The sequence below is a fragment of the Tympanuchus pallidicinctus genome, unplaced genomic scaffold (genome assembly GCF_026119805.1).
Source record: "Tympanuchus pallidicinctus isolate F22 unplaced genomic scaffold, pur_lepc_1.0 scaffold5, whole genome shotgun sequence".
NCBI lineage: Eukaryota > Metazoa > Chordata > Aves > Galliformes > Phasianidae > Tympanuchus > Tympanuchus pallidicinctus.
Window position 1 is genome coordinate 41,454,745 of NW_026294769.1, and position 20,473 is coordinate 41,475,217.

The 20,473-nt window shown below is 37.6% G+C and overlaps 1 protein-coding gene across 1 annotated transcript in view; it reads left to right on the forward strand.

The window, feature by feature from the left end:
• The window catches only part of NKAIN3 (sodium/potassium transporting ATPase interacting 3), a 329,597-nt gene that overhangs the window by 229,905 nt on the left and 79,219 nt on the right, over window positions 1-20,473 (forward strand). Inside the window, exon 4 of the mRNA XM_052704496.1 lies at window positions 16,706-16,903. Within this exon, the coding sequence (XP_052560456.1) occupies window positions 16,706-16,903 (198 nt within the window). The remainder of the gene's footprint in view (window positions 1-16,705; window positions 16,904-20,473) is intronic.

The following is a 20,473-nucleotide window of genomic DNA, read 5'->3' on the forward strand; positions in this document are numbered from 1 at the left end:
CCCTGGGGAACATACATAGAGGTGCCTTTATGGGACTGCAGAACAAATGAAATTGCATCAAAGATGTATAACTTATTTTCTCCATAATATTAATAGACATGAAATGAAAATGGGTCCTCACAGTTTCATTTTTAGTATTTGTAACATTTTGAATAGGAGTGTCTGAAACCTCCATACAAAGGGTTTTTTGGAGAAAGGGCCAGGGAGCGGAAAGGACTGGAAGGGCTGTCCCATGGAGACAGTGCCATAGAGAGAAAAAAAAGGACACTCTCACTTTGTGTGTTGTGGTTGCTCAGTTACTGTTCTTAATTAGACTGTAAAAACAGATGACACAGTACCCTAACTAGTACATAATTATCTCTTTCTTTTTTCTTCTACTTGCAAATGGTCCTCTACAGAACACAAAAATTCCTTGTGAAATAATCGTGCTTTTTGTTTCTTAAATTCATTACAAGTCGTGAAAACAAACATAAGTTCCTTACACAGTTCTGTCATTTTTTTTCCTTTATAATAAGGATTTTCTTTCTGTTATTCTCCTCACAAGGTAAAGACAGAGGATGATTTTGGAGGAAAGAGTGGACTGCAAGTGTGGCTGTATTGCACTATTTTCAAATGTATGCAGTTTAACATAGGAATGCAGCAGAAATAGAATCATAGAGTGGCCTGGTTGAAAAGGATAACTATGATCATCTAGTTTCAACCCCCCTGCTATGTGCAGGGTCACCAGCTACAAGACCAGGCTGCCCAGAGGCACATCCAGACTAGCCTTGAATGCCTCTAGGGTTGGAGCATCCACAACCTTCTTGGGCCACCTGTTCCTTTGTGTTCCCACTGTCGGAGTGAAAAACGTCCTCCTAATATCTAACCTAAACCTCCCCTGTCTCAGTTTAAAACCATTCCCCCTTGTTCTGCCACTATCCACCCTTGTAAACAGCCGTAAAATAATTGCTATTCAGTCTGTGTAGTATGTACCATTTTATTATTGGGCATCTTGGAGAAAAACACCAGGTTGCCATCTTCAAGCGTGTGATCACTTGTTCAGAATTTTTTTTTAATTTTATGCGTCCATAAACCCTGTATGAAATTGTCAGTGTTTAACCTGGCAAAAAGCTCAGCACCACACATCTGTTCACTCATTCTTCATCCTCCTAACAGGAAAGAAAAAAAAAAAAAGGTAGAACGTGTAGGTTGAGATAAAAACTTTTTACTAATGCAGAAGAGAAAGAGAGAATGGTAATTATATTTATATATATATATACACATGTGTTTACAAAACAAGCAATGCACATAAAATTGCTCACCACCTGCTGATCGATGCCCAGTCAGTCCCTGAGTGGCAGCTCCTCCCCTGGCCAATTCTCTCAGTTTTATAGTTTTTCACATGGTATCATGTGGTATGGAATATTACTTTGGCCAGTTTAGGTCAGCTGTCCTGGTTCTGTCCCCTCCCAGCTCCTTGTGCCTCTCAAACCGCTTATGGGCAGAAAAGCTGGAAAAACTGGAACGGCCTTGGCAACATCAGTGTAGTGTCAATATTGTTTTTCTCCTATAGCCAAAACATAGCATCATACTAGACTTGTGAAAAAGTCACCTCTGTACCAGCTGAAACCAAGACAAATATGAATGGATATATTCTAAAAATTAAATTATATAAGTGATAAAATATTACATATGGAAAATTGATTCTGATATTTGTACTACATTAAAAAATAATTAAAAGTATTAATTCCTGGAACTGTAACAGTGGTGTCATGACCTTCAATGGCACTTCCGTATTATAATTGAGGATAGAAACATAGGAAGTAATTAAAAATATCACAATCAGATAAAAAAAAACTACATCTTGACTGCACTGAAGATCTGTCCGTCACACAATACTTTTTCTCAATCTTTCCTGTTTGTGGTGATGCTGCAGAATATTGGGAAGTGGAAGGTGATCAACCTGTGGCCTTAGTAACTGGTTGAATTCTTTGAAAGCTGAAGTAGCAAACACAGTATGTCAGAAGAAGGGAGAGAAAGCAGCCTGCCCACTGTGAATAAATGTAGCTGTTCTCAGTGCATCTCCAGTGAGACTTGTTTTGTGATGTACAGGCTATTATGTCAGGGCAGATAAGTAATCTGGGAAATCTTCCAGAGAAATCATTACAAAATAAAGTTCTCAAGATTAGCTGTGCTGTTTAACTATTTTCCTTTCTCAGAGTGTCACTGCTAGTAGCACTGAAGATTGCACTGGATGATGGACTGAGAGCATAAAGTGCTTGCAGAGCAGCACTGACGCAAACATTGTTTTCTAGTACGCTAAATTATTCCTTAACAATCTGTAGCCATTTTCTGAGAATTAAGAGCTCTGTCTTTGCTATTGCACCATGTGACTATGGGCAAACAAGTCATGTTTTGGAACAGAAAAATAACTTTCTCGTCTGACATTTGAGAAATGATGCAGTGGGAGTAATACACCTGATTGCTACTTGTACTGATGGTATCTCCTTGCCTGTCTGGTTCTGCTAATCTTTTCTACGTTATCTTGTGCTTCAGGAAAAAAAATCATGCCTAAACTGAAGAGGAGGGTATTAATGATGACACTGCTTCCAGCATTTTGTCTGTGACAACATCGTACTGATTATCATGTTGTTATAGGTGGTGTCTTTCTGGTCCCACTTTCAGAGATATCTGGAGAACTGGAGGGCAAACAGCACAAGATGGGCACCACTCTTTGCTGGGAAAGATCTATTAAAGACAATGCAATAATCTTGTTTTTAAAAAGTTTTTGAGGATTTCCTTCAAAGTTAGAGTCTATTTTGTCATAAACCTTTATTACCTGTTTGCATCACTAAGCGCATACGAAACAATCCTTGAGTAGTGCATTACTGTATGGGAATTGCAAGGTCATGACCTGAAGTAATGGTTGAGCACCAGGTGAGAAGGTGGGGCTAACCCAGGAAGCTTAGGTGCTTTGCTTGCACCTGAGCAACCTAAAGGGCTGGACCCTGGGTCCACCCCTCCTTACCCTCATTTAAGAGTTACCAGCCAAGGGAGCAGTACCTCTCTCTCTTCAAAGACTGCTCTCTTTTTAAGGCATTGCCTGCCTTTAGAAAGGATGGGCTATTTTCTTCTATTTTGCTTTCTAAACTGAATCTTAATAGGCAATCTTAATAACATGTTTCTGTTTTAGTAGAAGGTATTGTTATTGCCTTCTATTACTCCAGTTACATACAGTGGAGTCCAGTGTGAGGGGCTGATTTTACTGGTGGAATAGGGGACAACAGAAGTCCTGCTTCTGGATTCGGCTGCTGTAAGGTTTTGTGGAAGTAGAGATGGTCTGGAGTTACTTTTTCCCTCTTTGGAGGCTGCTAGCCTGCAGGTAAAACCTGAACCTTAGCAATTCATAATGAGCAGACCTGCAGTGACCTTAAACTAACTAATCAACAATCTCAATGGAAAATTAGTGTAGCTTTAATACTTTATGCACTTCACAAAATCAAGAATTGAAATAGGAGAAATATTTGCAGCATTTTAAATTTCGTAATGGCAACTAATCTTTATGTGTAAACATCTGTGAAAATACTTCTCTAAAACCATCCTTGCAAGTAATGTATACATATATAGGAGAATAGACCTTTCTGGACATGGTGGCAATTAAATGCTAACAAGTTAATGTTAGTATCTGTCTGTGATTTTCCAGTCAGACCCCTGGAATTAGTTACAGTAATAGACATGAATAAAATATGATGACACAAGTTATTCGATTGTAAGTTAACAGTAAACCTCAGTCACAGGAGACTTTTAAACTTCTAATAATTACTCTCTTGTTATAAATGCCAGTGGCATTAATACCTAGAATGTTGCTGTTCCAGAAATTCTAATTACCCAGGGGGTGCTGTCATTATTCAGAAGAGTTGATGTTTCTTATTCTGTTACTGGCTTTTCAAAGCTAGAATCTAATGCTTAATTTCTCTTCTCCCTCAATGATAGCATCTCCAAGGCCAAATTCTTTAGCAATCTAAATGTTTGTAGCTGCGCTGGCTTTAATGAAGGTATACCGATGCATTTCATTGCCCATTTTATCTGGAAGTCAGAGCTTTGGTGGTAAAGAATGAAAATCTCCTAGTGAATATTTCTCCTCCTGGAGCACAACATTAGTTTTGAATTACGTTTGTCCAGAATTCTAATACCTTGTTGTTTATATAATATGTAAGCGTTTGTAACTATTCCTAGCTTTAAAAAAGGAGTGTAACAGATGAGCGCACACACTGTATATGAGAAGGTACAGTTTCATAGTGCCACAGTCTTGTGCTACCTTCTGAAGGAGCAATTCCTGTGACTGTATTTTTTTTTTTCCATATATTTTACAGTAGTGGAAAAGAAATTTATTTATTTATTTTTTTCAGAAAAAAATATTTTTAAATACTGTGAATTGCAGTAGGTTATTGTTGTTTTCATTTATTCTTGATAATTTCTTCTTGTATTCAGAAAACCATCTGATCCTTCACAAATTTTGAAGGATTAGAGATAACTGTGATAGTAGTAACAATTCAGTGTATTGCCTGAGTTGCGTTTGAGCAGGGTCTAGAAGATAAGTTTCCACATAGAATGTGGAACTGGAAGCAGAGAGGGAATCAAAAGTAATGCAGATGGAGTGGAACTTTAACTCTGGTGGAATGAATACAGAAACATATGTTGGTTTCAGTAGACGAATGCATCTCCAGATGATATTCACATAACTTTTGCATCTGTTTTCTGTACAGATCAAAGTGAACAAAATGGGCTAGAAAACAAACATAGAGCAGTAATGAATAAGTGCTTGATATCTGCAATCCTGTGTCAGAGTTCTGGTTATTTGTTCAGGATTTCGAGAAATTTGGTTGGTCTCTCTCAGAATTCAGTATATTTACATTCGAGGTGATACTTTGTCCATATTTATCAACGAACTTATTAGGTGTAAGTCAAGTAGGCTTTCTTGTTTTCTTGGAAGAACTTGTAAAAGCCACACACAAAACAAATTCCTGGACTTTGAGTTGTACCTGCAGTGAACAATCAAATGTAATTTCATTAGTCCCCCTTTCTATGGCTTTTGCAGGATAATTTATTCCCTTGACCATGTTACAATATAAAGAAGTAAGAGCTTGGGCTGAACAATACTGCTGCAGGAATTAGGGATGAAAACTTAGTTTTAATTAAATTACTGAAATGGAATAGTCACCACCATGGTCATTACTGTGATGTATTCAATGAAACTTCTTATAACATTTCAGTTTATTTTGCATCCTGTGACACAATTAAAAAAAAAAAAAAAACACCTGTTGTTGAAATACCTCTAAAACATTATAATTATTTATATTGTAATAGAAATCCAGCTAATTTGATTGTAGCAATGTAGTTGAAATAGTGCCACTCTAGGACTAGGGTTGTGGTAATCTGTGATTTATTCCTGTGTGATTTACTCACGCTGTATTAATAGAGATTTTTCTCTGAGTTTTTGCCTGGTTTTATTTCTTGCTTCCCTTTTGTAAGTAAGCACAATCTACATAAATACAGCTCTTAAAAATATTTAACTTGCCCCAAAAAATCAACAGGAACAGATTTCCTTTGCTTGGGGTTTTCTTTCTTTAGTAAGGGAATTCCAAAGAAGTCATACTGGAGATGTGATCCATGTATGCCGTTCATCAAAGTTTTATGAGTTTTCTTTCAGAGAAAAAGAATCGTCAGCTTGCATAGAAAGTGTTTCATAGGAGGCTGTTTGGTTGTTTTTTTTGGTTTTTTTTTCACTTTCTTTGTGATCTTTCTAAGATACATATCTTGGAATTCAAGAAGTTGTGGATGGCATTGTACTTGAATTAAGTTTAAATCATACAGTGAGATACTGTTCACCACTTTTTCCTATATTTTAACATAAGGATTTTGTAATTTTGCTGTTCAGATCTTAAGTCTTTACTATTCAATATTTGTACTTCTTTATAGCAAAAGACAAATTCAGAAATAACTTCAATTTCTTAAAGGATTGTCAAATGCAGATGTTTACCTTGTTTTCTATCTTGCAAACTAAGTATACCCTCTACACAGTGATCTGCATGCTGTGCAAAAATTTACTTGATTATGGCATGTGAATAGCTGAATGCCCCCGTTGTATTTGCATGAATAGTTGTGATGGTTTGTTTTCTTCTTAATATCAAGTAGGTGAAATCTGTTTTGGTCCTAAACAGGACAGCAGAATTCAGTCATGGATAGTGAAGGAATTTCTGTTACCCAGATGTGCAAGTCAGTGAACTTCTATAGCTTCCCATCTGTAGCCATGCCATCAACTCGGATTCTTTTATGTCAGATCAGTGTGGGCTTCCCTGTCCCGAAGTTAGGCTGAGAGTGACCAAATTCAAAGCTGTCTGAAGTTCCTGCGTGTCTCTGCACTGCCAGTTGCCTGTAGCAATGCTGTGCAGCTGTATATCTCTAGAAAGGGACTGCAAACCAAATCCATGTGTAGGTGTTAGCTCATGCAGTGTTATACGTGAGAAGGCATAAGTTATCTAGAAGTATCAAAGCAGCATTTGGTGATGTTTTTCACATTGTATTTCCTGATCTACAGTCCTGCTAAGTAACTTCCAAATGTGCTATACTGAGATGGATTTCCTGGGCAGGGGTACTTTCTGGACAACCACTCCATAGCTGGTGTCACCTGAGCTTATAGATGTTAGAGCATATAGATGTTAGCTGGCTGCAAGTGAGGCATATGTTAAATGGAAACAGCATGACCCTCTCTGTTTCTCTTCCTCCAGCAGAGGGTGAAAGAGGAATTAATTCACATTTTAAAGCAATATTCTTGAAACAGCACCAGTTGTATCTGGAAGTAACATTAACATCCACTGCTCTTATCTGTGGACTGTTTTCACATTCCTAACTAGAATTTTAGAGCAAAACATGCTAAAGCATTCCTGTCTAAGGATAACTGAGTTGCAAAAATATGTATAGCAGGTACTATTGCCAAGACATACAATTAGACTAGTAGGAATGTAATCATTTCTTTTTCTTTTTTTTTGTTTCTTCTTTTGTTTTCCCCTCCTCCTCTTTCTGAATATTTGATTCATTCTCCCCTTCCTGGCAGTAATCTAGCAAATATATGTAGATCTTTAGGGTCAGTGGGATGCTTGTTAAAATTAAGTAATTTGCATGCATGCTTTTTGAATCAGCTCTGTGGCTTTGTAGGCTGCTCAGATTTTCAGCTGCTACTGGAGTCACGTTGACATCTTCATATTAATGGTTTTTAAGCGGCTTTAAAAATAAAACACAAATATACTACTTATTGCAATAATTATTGTTTATTGTGAAGATTAATGATCTCTGAATGTATTAGAACTTGCAGATACTCAGCACCTTGCAGATAAAGGCTTCATTGTTAAGACAGTTTTTAGAAGAACTGAAAAATATTTATATTGGGCAGCCCTTTATGTAGTCGTCTTGATTTAGTTATTTCAGTAAATATATAAAGGGGTGTTAATATTACTTTTTTTCTTTTTCTTTTTTTTTTTTTTAAAGCTATGTCTTGCTGTCATTTACAATGATTTCAGTCTGTCTGGGAGTAGCTTATTGTTCTTCAAATTCAAAATTGGTAGTGAAATGTAACTACCATTTCAAACATTGATATGCTCTTACATCTTTGCACTAGTCTTATTTTGCTTTATTGAAGCAGGCTACATTAAAAATTGAATGATAGGTTGCAGACAAATCAGTGATGTTAAAGAGTGAATGGGTCACTAGGCTTCTCTGTTTTCATTCATTCCTTAAAGTGACCTGATTATATATCTGTTTACTGAACCATTAAGTGATTTGCTTAGACTTGAAGTTCATAACAGATCATTGTATCTTTCTCTCTTGGATTAAAAATACATTTGGGGGCATCATATTAAACCCAATTGATTAGAAGAAATTTTGTGACAAACTTCTTCCCTATGAAAAAATGAGTAGGAGCGGCACTTCCCTGATTTCCTTTGGCATGACACACATGAGATTATCCTGAAGTTACTGCATATCCTTAAATTTTGGTAATTAATCTCATGGAAAAGAAGCTTGGAAGTTTGATTATGAGTGTAAGCTGGCTACAGAGAAAATACGTCAGAGAAAAAGGGATCCTTGTTCCTGAGATAATCTTCTGAAAATAACTGAGGAGAACAAATGAGAATTCTGTTTCATGCGAATGTTTGAGGGTTACTGAGATTTGGAGTTGTGTTTTGTAGCAGATTCATTTGATTAGGGCTAGAGTACGATGCATTGCTGAAAGAGATTGTTAATGCTGCCTGCTTTGACCACAGCTGACAGATGATCTCACTGCTGAGTCATTAATTTGTGCAGGTAGTAATAAATATATGTATACTTATTTTATCTGTTTATGTAAATGCGCACTTAGTGTGTATATATATAAAATAAAGAGTATACATATATTTGTATACATAAAAGGGTTATGTATTAAAAAAAAGGTTTTAAGGGACCTAGTATATGGATCAATGCTTACAGGCAATTTGAAGTTCAGTATATCATGTTAACTGAGCTCCCCTAGAATGGTATCTTTTTCTACAGTCACTGCTTCACTTCCTCTTCTGAGAAAGGGAGGATTTTAAATTTCGTCATCTAAATTTAAGTTTTCTAAAGGGACTCTTTGATATATTTGTTTTTTTAGTATGAGTGATATACTCACATAAGAGACATTCATTGATCTGGTACAATATAAGCAAGGCCTGTGGTTAAAGCATTGCTCTTGCTAAAGCCAAGATCATTAGGAAACTGCATCACAAAAAAAATACAAGACTTAAATATGGTGACCTAATATCACAGGCATGAAAAATATATATATTTTTTTAAAAAATGTCATCAGGATGTGTACTTTCAAGAGCAGAAAAAAAAGTGTTACATGTTATGCTTGACTAAAATAAAAATAAGACAAAAGCAGTCCCCTGGTAGTTCAATACACTTCTGCTGCTCACTGCTTCTTCTCTCATTTTGTGTTCTGAACCCTCAGGAGGGCTTCAGCAGCACAGATACTTGTTTCTTGGCAATCTGTTAGTGGCAGACAGTTCTATTCAGTAAGCTGTATAGGAGCACATTCAAAAGATGCAATGAATCAGTAGGTCCTTCTCTTCTGCACGCACTGAAAAATAAAAACTAGGTTTCTCTAAAGTAGAAGCCAGTCCTGTACAGATGGTAGCAATGTTTTCAACTGCTCAGAATTGTAAGAATAACTGAAGATTTAAAAATTTTATTTTTTATAAATCATAGAATCATAAATGGTCTGGGTTGGAAAGGACCAGAATGATCATCTATTTTCAACCCCTCTGCTACATGCAGGGTCCACTACCACTAGATCAGGCTGCCCGGAGCCACATCCAGGCTGGCTTTGAATGTCTCCAGGGATGGGGCATCCACAACCCATGTCCTATCTCTTCTTAATATTCAAGATTTAGTAATGTATTCAAATTTCCTAACATTCCTAAGTACCAATAAGCCATGTGGTATGTTGATCAATAAAATTAGAAATCCTAAGATGTACCCAACTTGGTTTCTGGGGTGCATGTGAATTTTGAACTCTTTAATTGGGCAGTTAAAAAACAGTTGATCCTCTTCTGTGCCCTGGAGGATCCATGAGCATCCAAGATCTCTATGGGACTATCTTGCACAGTTGGTGACATAGTGCCCTAAATAGTCATGTTCTGAACTGGTGTTCTAGATGTTTCACAGCCAGATCCCAGAAGCTAAGCTTTAAGAAAAGCATCAAATAATACTACTTATACCACTTAGAGCACAGACCGGAAGTGCCTTGCAGTAGGGTTTGTGATTTTTTTTTTTGTTGGGGTTTTTTTTTTTTTTTTTTGTTATTTCTATTCTTCAGCTCACTCTCTTATAACAAACTGAAGTCCTTATTGTAATCTCATGTCTCTGAGAATGGAGGCTTTAACAAAAACACTAAATGTAACCAGACTTGCCATAAAACAACAGGAGCTGGCAGTATAATGAGCAATTGCATTGCTTCAAGCAAGCAAAGCAGAGAACAGAACAGCAGTTACCTAAACTGGCCTATTAATCTTTAAAAGCGTTCCTGAATGCAGGTAGGAACATTCTCGTTAGCCTCAAAAAAGGGAATCATTTTTCTTGTTGGAAATCTTAACATTCAAGAGAGCTTTCAGAAGTCTTTTTATGGTGCATTTTAATGTCTTTGGACTCTCATACACACCCTTGAATTTAGGACTTGCTATCTCATATGCTTATTTCCTGCAAAGAATTCACCTTGTCTTCTAGCAGGGAAGTTGTATTCCTCAGCTCAGGCTGGAGAGGGAGAATGCAGAGCCAGCCAAAGGTAAAGGGAGTTATTAAAATTAACGGTACTGCTCTTGCAATGTTTCATTCTGAATCGTGCCTTTATCCCCATGCTTTCTCTTTTTTTTACAACCACTGTGTGCAAAATAAAATTATTTGGATAATAATGAAAATGAATCCTGTTTTGGTTTGAGGCTAGATTCAATATGTGGAACAGAAGCAATTATATGGGATTTTGGCACTAATTGCGCCTGCTATTTGCATGTATTTTCTAGGAACATTAGAAGTACCACCTCATGCAAGGATTGGTTTTGCACAGTTTCTCACATCAGGACATCCAGAATGTGAATGACTGAGAACTATGTAAAACCAAGCAGTTTTAGCACAGAGAAAGCCAAGCCAGACATTTCTGTTTTGAGACTAGAAATCCAGTCTCCGTTAACATTTCAAGAGTATTCTCAATAGATATGTACTTTCTTGTTGGAGCAGTGTGTTTGTAGAATGCTTAGAGACTGGATTGGTGTTCAGGCTGAATCCTTCTGCTTTAAGTATAAAAAACAATATATTGTAAAATAGTGTGGAAAGAGTTTTCTATAGCAGTTTGTCTTTGAGGGAAGGTATGTTAGTGACCATTTTTAATTTCCTTTTATTTAAAACCATGCAGAATTCCCTAGGGATCTGAGCACTTCTGTTTGAAAACAACAGCAAAGATAAAAATGGGTTAAAATGGTGTTCCTGAGACTGAAGATTTACATTATAAACTGCTTTTTCCAAATGTACATAGTTTTATGAATCTTCTAGACAGAAAATTTTTATGATTTTTAATTGGATCCTGTTTATATGTTTTGTGTGTGAAGAATTTTTTCAAGCCTTCTTTCACATGTTCTTGATATTGCACTGAAATGTTTTCCCACAGTATATGTGCTGATGAATTTACGTGTCACACCAATGCTGCTTTTGATTCTACACTATTAGAGTTGCATTCCAGTCTCCTCTTGATTCTTTGCTTCAGTCAGAAGTACGTTTGACTCGACAGAAGAACACAACAATCTGCTTTGAATTTACAGAAACCCTTATCTAAGTCTGAGTCTTCAAATATGAAAACAGTGCTCATAGTTTGCCATCACTCCAAACCTTGTTTGTCTCTTACCTATGTCGGGATCATCAGAGGGAATAGATGAGAGTAATTTTAAGACTAAGTACTTGTCTTAATCAGATGTCAAGGACTGCATGGGAGAAAAACAGTCATCCATGGCTTCTTCATGCTCATACTGAACTGCCTATGACGAGTGATGAGTAATGTGCATATGGATCCAATGATCTTGTCTCATGCTTTTTATTCATTTGATCTTAGAGTGTATTACAGTGATACTCTATTACCTCTCTGGGTTGTGTCTCAAACACAGGGACTGCCATGAAAGTGAGGCAGATCTAGGAAAAGAGATCAGCCATAAAACCAGGACTTTAACATGACTCTGAATATTGCCAGAATATCTGTAGAGGTGGACAAGTTGGAGAAAACAATCCCTTGAAGGGTTCTAATGGGCAAATCTAATGTTGCATAAAGAAGGCAGCAGTTTGTTTTTTGTTGTCGTCTTACCTTAGATTTTTTTTAAAAGATACTCTTCTTTGAAAGTAAGTTCTGCAAATCTGATTTTAATATTATTGGAAGGGAGAAAAAAACTTTCTGAATGTGTGATAAATTGTGTAATGCAGAGCAATCATTTTTATTTTTTTATCATTTGAGAAGATCACTAAAATAAAATCTGACTAAGCTCAAAGAATAAAGGGTAGTAATGACAGTACTGCCTAACTCAAACACTTTTTTGTTTTTGTTTTTTTTGAGAGGGGACCTCTAATCTCAGTTAGAGGAATGATTTGAACTTAATAATGATGACCTACTCTCCACAAAGAGTGGCTGTGCTTCTTAATGTCTCTTATCCATTCTTTGCCCATGATGCTGGGATTTCCTCATCTGTTTTATCTGAAGATCTTGGCACTGGAAACTTTTAAGGGTAATGGGTTTACGTGCATCACACCAGACCTCTAATTTGAAGTGTATTGGGTGATATGCACACTTGGTCCAGGATATCAGTTCATTTAGAGAGATGAGTAGTCCCAGTAGGGTCTATGCACTTGAATTGAAGGATATTCTTCTTGTGTCTTTTCACTTCACGATGAGGGTGATATACTGGCTGTGTTATGCTTTCACTAGTAACAAACCAGAGAGACTGCCCTGAAGCAGCATGGTTCATCACTCTATCACATCATCAGTGTCAAGATTACTGAGTGGAGCTACCTCTTACCACTAGTTCATTGAGCAAGTAAAACAACATCTGTGTAACACTGAAGCAAGAGTTTAAATTGAAAACAATTTTTTGAGTCAATATTGAAAATCCCAAACAAGAAAATGTGAGAGCTAGTAATAGAAATCTCCCTATTTATCAAGGGACTTCTTCAGGGTTATCTGTCCAGATCTTCAAAACCAATCCATTCAGCACAGCAAGGGAAGATGGAGCATAACTGATCATCATAGAGCAAGCCATGACCAGAAACAGTGGTTTCAGGGAAAAGAAAAAGTAGTTTGAAAATTAATGTTATGTTGCCAGTGGGGCATCTTTAGAGAATAAGCATCAGCTATTAGCCAGAGATCTTCTACAATTTCAGCAGGTCTTGCGAACACTGGAAGGCATCACTTGCATCTCATGGAGATTAATGTCTCCTTGAAATTAATTACTATGAAATGTGTGTGTCCATTGTCCGTGCCAACATCGTTGCATCTTAACTACAAACTTAACTGGGAGCAGAGATTTACAAGAAAATGTACTGGTTTTCTCCTAGCACTGTGCATTACCTTTTATTAGCTATCGATCAGGTTTTGATGTAAATCTTTTCTCCACGTTCATAAAAGCAGAAACAGAGTCGCAAGTCAGCATTACTTTTTTGTCTTAGAAAATGGAATGGAGTTCTAGTGTATTTTCTTACTTTGTCTAGTGACTTTTATTAAGTAACCTTAAGTTCTCATTTTTAGTTTCTTGTGAGCACTGTGCATAAAGTAAACACAAAATAAATATCCTTCTTATTAGTTTTAATAATACACAGCTTAAACTTCAGCAAGTGATGTTATATAAGCATGTTGTAAGTGTTTGTTTCACAATGTTGGAAATATCCAAATAATTTTTGTCAGGATGGCATCTCTGATAAAAAGCAGATTTTATTTGCGATTGCAATGGCGGGAGTCCTGCCATCAGCAGGTTTGCATTTGTTATTTACTTGTTAATTTATTTGTTATCTGGTGTCAGTCCTGTTGTCCTGTTGTTTCCAAGATGTCTCAGTGCTCTTGTCATATTGATTTTCTTCAAAGTCTTTGTTAAATAAGAGCACCAGGAGGGAGGGGGGAATGCCAGGCCTTCTGATGTCTCTTCAGGCACTTCCTCAGGTATGCCATGACTTGTTCTCTGGTTCGATCTCGTGCAGGATATTCTTGCAATGACAAAATATATACACCTATATACAGAGTGTGCATTCCTGGGAAGGTTCATCTAGAGGATATGTAAACTGTCAGAGATCTTCCCCAAGTTAAATAGAAGGACTATGACACTGGAGATCGTGAAATAAAAAAATATTATCCAATTCTAATGCAGAAACAACATTTGATTCCCACAGCGATTGCCTCTAACATTGGAAAGCAGCACATTATCCACTGAAAAAAATTCAAGAACTTGCTTGTACTTTCTTAAGAATTCTTAACTTTTATTAAACATATGATTGAGAATAATCCACTTGAGCAGCAGCTCTTCCACCATCCAGAGCTTCCAAATACTGAATTCACAGATACTAAAAGACTCTTAGAAATATGCTGGTATTTAAAACCTTTACAATCAAGTGTTGAGTCTTTCAAATGTATATGCTTCTGTGGAGAAGAATAGACATAGGCTACATTTTCAAAGCCTGGCACACTCAACTCACTTTACAGATTAAATATCTCCAAAAAATGAGTTAGGAGAGTGATTTTTATTTTCCTTTTTTAGGCTTTCATTTATTGATTGGCAGCTTAGCATTTATCATCTCAAAAAGCTTACGGCTGCCATTTTGTGAAGTGATTTGTTAGAGGTCAAACTCATGCACTGAATGGTTTTGTTTGCATTTCTGGAACTGGTCTTTGCTGGACCTTCATTATCCTTTCACTTGTTTTGGAAACTTGGGACATAATGCACAGAGTGAAAACTAATTATGAAATGCTCTTCTTATGGCCTTTTTCCATAATTTCTGAATAGTAATAATAACAGCAGCTGCAAGTGCTGTGATGACATCTCTTTTTAATCAGATAAAATAACTTTTGTTTTAGTAGTGCTGTTTCCTTCCCTCACTGAAGCACCAGCAGCTTTGAAATATAAAAGAGTCTGCAGATGTGCCTCATGTTCACTGTTTTCTTAGTAAATGAGCTCATACAAATGGTCAGCAAATAGGGAGATATTTCTAAATATGATCATAAGTTTAAGCAATTTCAAAAAAAAATTCTTAGGAACCAAACATAGCAGTATTTCAGAAGCAAAAGATTTTACCTAAAATTGCCAAAGACAACTATATGCCAAAGTACTTTTAAAGGTGTTGGCAAGGGGGCAGAACTGTTTCCCTTTTTAAGTCTGTTGTTTTTCTTCTTCATTGACCTTGAACTAAGCACAAGGCCATAGCTAATAAAGCATAAAGACCAAAACAAAACACAAAGAAATAATGGAAGGAAACAACAACAACAACAAAAAACACAAAACAAACACCAGACACACAGACTTCACAATTTATTCTCAGTTGCCATAAAGAAATGTTAACTTGCAGCATTTGATACAGGCTAACCCACACTGACAGTCCACTTCTACACTCAACAAAGAGTTACCAAAATAGATGAGTACGTGCATGCTGCTTGATAAATGGCATTTTCTACACTTGACAATTGCTAAAAGCGCTTGTTAACACTGTGCAATCTCTGGCATTGTTGTACAGAGAAAGCCTCTGCTATTTTCTATGACTGTATTTGTAATTACATTTTCATTACACTGAATTATCTGTCAACTTCAGATTTTGTAAATCATTGTCATAGTGCAGCTGAAAATGTTCTAAACTGGTATCAAGGAGCAGCACGCAATGTCAAAAGACAAATGCTTCATCAGCTGTCAATGGTTGATCCTACAAATCTTCATTTTAAGGGTAAAGAAGTTATGGAGAGTGAAAACATCTGCTGACTTGTTACTGCTATCAACTACAGAGATTGGCAAGATGTAATTCACTGGTTACTTTTCAAATGTGGCCAGAATAAAGTTAGTTAACAGAGGTAGAACTAAGAATTTATACCAAATATACATTTTGTCAATGTGAAACTGTCACAGATAAACTTACAGGACAGATTTTCAGAGTGAGGTACAAGTGAATCAGCGTAGGTGTACATGCAATTTTGCAAATTGGCACATACGAGAATAAGGAAATCTGTGGGCCTATAGCAAACAATGTTTAACGCATTATTACAGCTACCTCGAAATTGAGTGATATGGGGAAATGGGGAAAACCTAAATCTGAATTATCTAAAGTAGTAGTATGACTTATTTCACGTTAATTGCAAATATGAAAGTTGGTTTTGGTATTTAAATAGGTTCCAGTTAACTTCAATCAGGGACCTGCCAGCCTCTATCTTGCCTTCACAGGATACAATGGTATCATCTCCTAATATCATGTATTGAGATGGTTTCATTTGCTCCCAGGCCAAGTCTTCAGCCAATAAAAACTCCTGAGCCTTCTCTTTTGCAGGCAAACTCCAAAGAGGTGCTTTAAAATGTAAAATTGTCCACAATGCACTGTTGATTACCTCATGTTGATTTGAGATGCTCCTTACCAGTCTCAGACACCTTGACTGCGGAAGAGCTTATTATTTGAATCTTTGGTAGCTGGAACAATCTCCTTTGCCCAATTTAAGATAATACCTGATTTTTCTGTAGTTATTAATTTAAGTAAATGTGTGGGAAGTTTATTTTAGATCACTTCTAGAACCATGGAATAGGACTTTCTCTGCTTCCTGTTCAAAGAATTAATTCTTGATACACGTTTTAATTAAATGACAAATTGCTTTTTTAGCAGTGAAGTCTATGGAGACATAGAATATGCACTGCGTTTTGTACTTGGTATGATGGTTCTTCTACTGGACAGGAGCTCCAATGCACAGTTACCGAATAAATGATAAACATTTGCAATTTCCTTTCTCCCTCCTAATGATCTACTTTCATGTTAAAATTATGTAGGTGAAGGGGAAGTAAGTTATGTTGTTTTCCTTTTAATAGTTGAAACCATTTTTTTATTTCAATTTCTTCATCTTAAATAATAGCGAATTAGAGGATTTCATGCTTTTTCCCTCTCTGTCTCCTAGGAAACTGATCTCATGACCTTTAATATCTCAATGCACCGTTCTTGGTGGCGAGAGCACGGGCCTGGCTGCATACGAAGAGTGGTGCGTCCTTCTTCTCCTGGCATCCTAGATGATTACTCCTATGTCTCTGTGACAGGCTGCATAATCGATTTCCAGTACCTAGAGGTCATTCACAGCGCTATCCAAATACTCCTCTCTGTAAGTCCCTATTTCCTTTTGTACTCAGACTCCAGCGAGATCTTTTTGCATTCAGAGTTCAGTTCTTGAGTGTTTCTTTCTTGATAGGGTAATGTAGCAGTTGATGAATAGCAGCACAGATTTGGAACTGTGTTATATTTTGAATTACAGAATGATAGTCACATTATTAAACCACTGTTCTTTTTGCTTTTAACTTCCAAGGCTCTGTATAGGTGACAAATTGGGATAGTTCCTTTTTTGATCTTCGCTGGGAGAGGTGAAAACTGTCTGAAGTTCTCAGCTCTCATTCATTCAGGCATGCAGAAAAGGAGAGCAGACTTGTCCAAAATTAGTTTGCCTAAACCTTTCCGAAGTTCACAATTGCTGATATTATTTATTCTGTCCTGAATGTAAATATATTTTACTTGATAACAGCTTAGCTTCTCCCAAAGTGAGATATAAATGTGACACTTGAAAAAGGCCAGAGAAATATTAGGAATGAGAGTACTCATATTTAACCATGTTACCTGTTCTTTCCTGAGTCTCTGGGTTATCACGGTACTCTGCTTTTGTGATCCACTTCTTGTAGTGGCAATGCCAGTCAAATTGCAAGTAATAGAAGTCATTAGAGAAGGTCTGCTGTCTGTCACACAGCTGTTGAGCTGTGCCATGAGTTGCTAGGTATCTGAGGGCTGTGGGCAATGCCGGGAAGTAATGGGTCTGGATGAGTTACTTTGAGAGCAGAAGACCAATCTTAGCCACAGCCTTTCCTCAAATTCCTTGTTTTGCTTAAGCTCAAAGGCTTGGCTGGCACAAACTTTGTGTGAACTCCTAGAAGTGGTATCTGTTTCATCCTCTACATAGTTAGAAGTGGTACAAAGGAAATGGTCCATCAGAAGTGACTGCATGTAGGTCTGATACACCTCAGATATCTGTACCTATTCTGAGAAACAAATGCTTGTGGTTTGTGCTCCTAACCATGACCACCAGTTCTTGCTGAATAGCATGGAAAAGGTTATGGTTTCCTGTCCATGCCTGCTGGTGAGACAAGCTCCATTAAATGATCAGCAAGAAGGGTCAGATATTCCTAGTATTCCTAGTCTATTCAGTACTTCAAGCTGTTGTGCTGACTGCAAATACTGCCACTAGCAAAGTAAGAGAGATTGGCAGATTTCATTTATTAGTTTGAAATTTAGTTTGAAATTAGTTTGAATTTTTTTTTCTCAGCAAGTTTGCTGACGACACCAAGCTGTTGATACGGTAGAAGGAAGGGATGCCATTCACAGGGATCTCGAGAGACTAGAAAGGTGGGCCCAGGTGAACCTGATGAGATTCAACACAGCAAAGTACAGAGTTTTGCACTTGGGCCGGAGGAATCCCAGGCATCCATAGACTGGAAGGAGCGGTCCTTGAGAGCAGCCCTGCAGAGAAGGACCTGGGGGTCTTGATAGATGAAAAGCTTAACATGAACCAGCAGTGTGCTCTTGCAGCTCAGAAGGTAAATGGTATCCTGGGCTCCATCAAAAGAGGGGTGGCCAGCAGGGACAGAGAGGTGATTGTCCCCCTCTACTCCACTCTTGTGAGGCCCCATCTGGAGTACTGTGTCCAGGTCTGGACAAGACCCAAACAACAAAGACAGAGATCTGTTGGAGAGGGTCCAGAGGAGAGCCACAGAGATGATCAGGGGACTGGAGTATCTCCCCTATGAAGACAGGCTGAGGGAGCTGGGCTTGTTCAGCCTGGAGCAAAGAAGGCTGTGGGGTGACCTCGTTGCAGCCTTTCAGTCCCTGAAGGGAGCCTACAAACAGGAGGGGAATCAACTCTTTGAAAGGGTTGATAACTGCAGGACGAGGGGAAATGGTTTTAAGTTGAGGGAGGGAAGATTTAGGTTGGATGTCAGGGGGAAGTTCTTTACAGAGAGAGTGATGAGGTGGTGGAACAGGCTGCCCAGAGAGGTTGTGGATGCCCCGTCCCTGGAGGTGTTCAAGGCCAGGTTGGATGGGGCCCTGGGCAGCCTGGTCTAGTATTAAATGTGGAGGTTGTTGGCCCTGCATGTGGCAGGGGGGTTGGAGATTCGTGATCCTTGAGGTTCCTCCCATCCCTGGCCATTTTGTGATTCTGTGATTTTTCTCAGATTTTATTTTTCCATGTAATGACATATTTTGAATGAATCATTCATTCATTTAAATGAAGTGATGGGACAACTCACGTGTCTGAGTGCTGTCACAGATGGTTACAGATGGTTCTTCAGTAGAGAGAGACAGAGAATTAGAGGTGTTGAGCTAGCCCTGTCTGGTAAGGGATGCTTTGGCTGCATGGATCTGGGTAATAGTGATAAAAGCTTTGAGTCAGGGGAAAAGCAAGCAGGTGGATATTATTATGGGATTCTGCTGTTGTTCATCCTGATCAGGGTGAACCAGCAAATGAAATGTTCTCTAAGCAACCGGAAGTCTTATGGTCACTAGCCCATTGTCTCATTGGCACCTTCAGCTTTCCTGAAGTCTGCTGGAAATACATTACAGCAAAGAGTAAACTGTGTTGGAGATTCCTGTGGTGTGTGGAAGATAGCTTCCTCAGACAGATGGTGAGACAACCCACTAGGGAAGATGCCCCACTTGTCCTATTTTCTGCAAACAGAGAAGCTCTTATGGGTGATGTGATAGCTGGAGGCTGTCTTGGCAGAGCAATCATTAAATGATAGGTTGTTTTTGTTTTGTTTTGTTTTAATGTTAACTGAATAAAGGATGGCAGTTAGCAGAACTGCTACCTTGGATTTCCAGGGGGCAGGCTTCAGCCTATTTAGAGAGCAGGATCATAGAATCCTTTGAGAGGTGATTCTGAAAGGCAACAGAGTCCAGGCAGGCTGGACATTCAAGATTGAAATCTTATGGGCACCATGCTCAAAAAACTGAGCCATCATTAAATGCTAATGCAGAAAAATACAAAAAAAAGATGTAATAATTTCTACAGCATTACATAAAGCATAAGATGTCCATTTCTTGTGTGGTGAATTATTGCCTGGAAGAATCATAAACAAATTCTGTACATAATACATAGCAATTTCAAAATGAGACAGGGACTTATAAGACTTGACTGGGAATTAAAGTTGCCAGGTTCAGATATTGCTTTTGACTGATATACGCAATGTTAAAATATGCAAAGTAGGGTTTTCCTCCAGTCTTATTATCTTGCTTATCCCATCTGCGAGACACTGTGATTAGCATAGGAGTCTGTACTTCAATTTCCATTCTAAGTTGTAATTTAGCCTTATTTAATTTATTGTCACACAGGACAGAAGTCACCACCTAGATTATCAGGTTTACTTCATTTTCCTCTCATTTTCTGTTGACCCAAGAAGGTTCCCATTCATTTCAGATGCATAACTGTTTCCTAATTAGGATAATAATTTCATTTGTTAGTTAAAATGTCCTTTTACAGTATTGAAGAGTTGCTAGAAGGCTGGCTATGTAGCCCTTCTTATTTTTCTTCTCATTGTGTCTAGTCCCAAAAGTAGAACATTCCTTTTTGAACCTTACAGCCCACTTAATTTTCATAACATTTTTATTTTGCAGAAGTAGTGTAACAAACCAT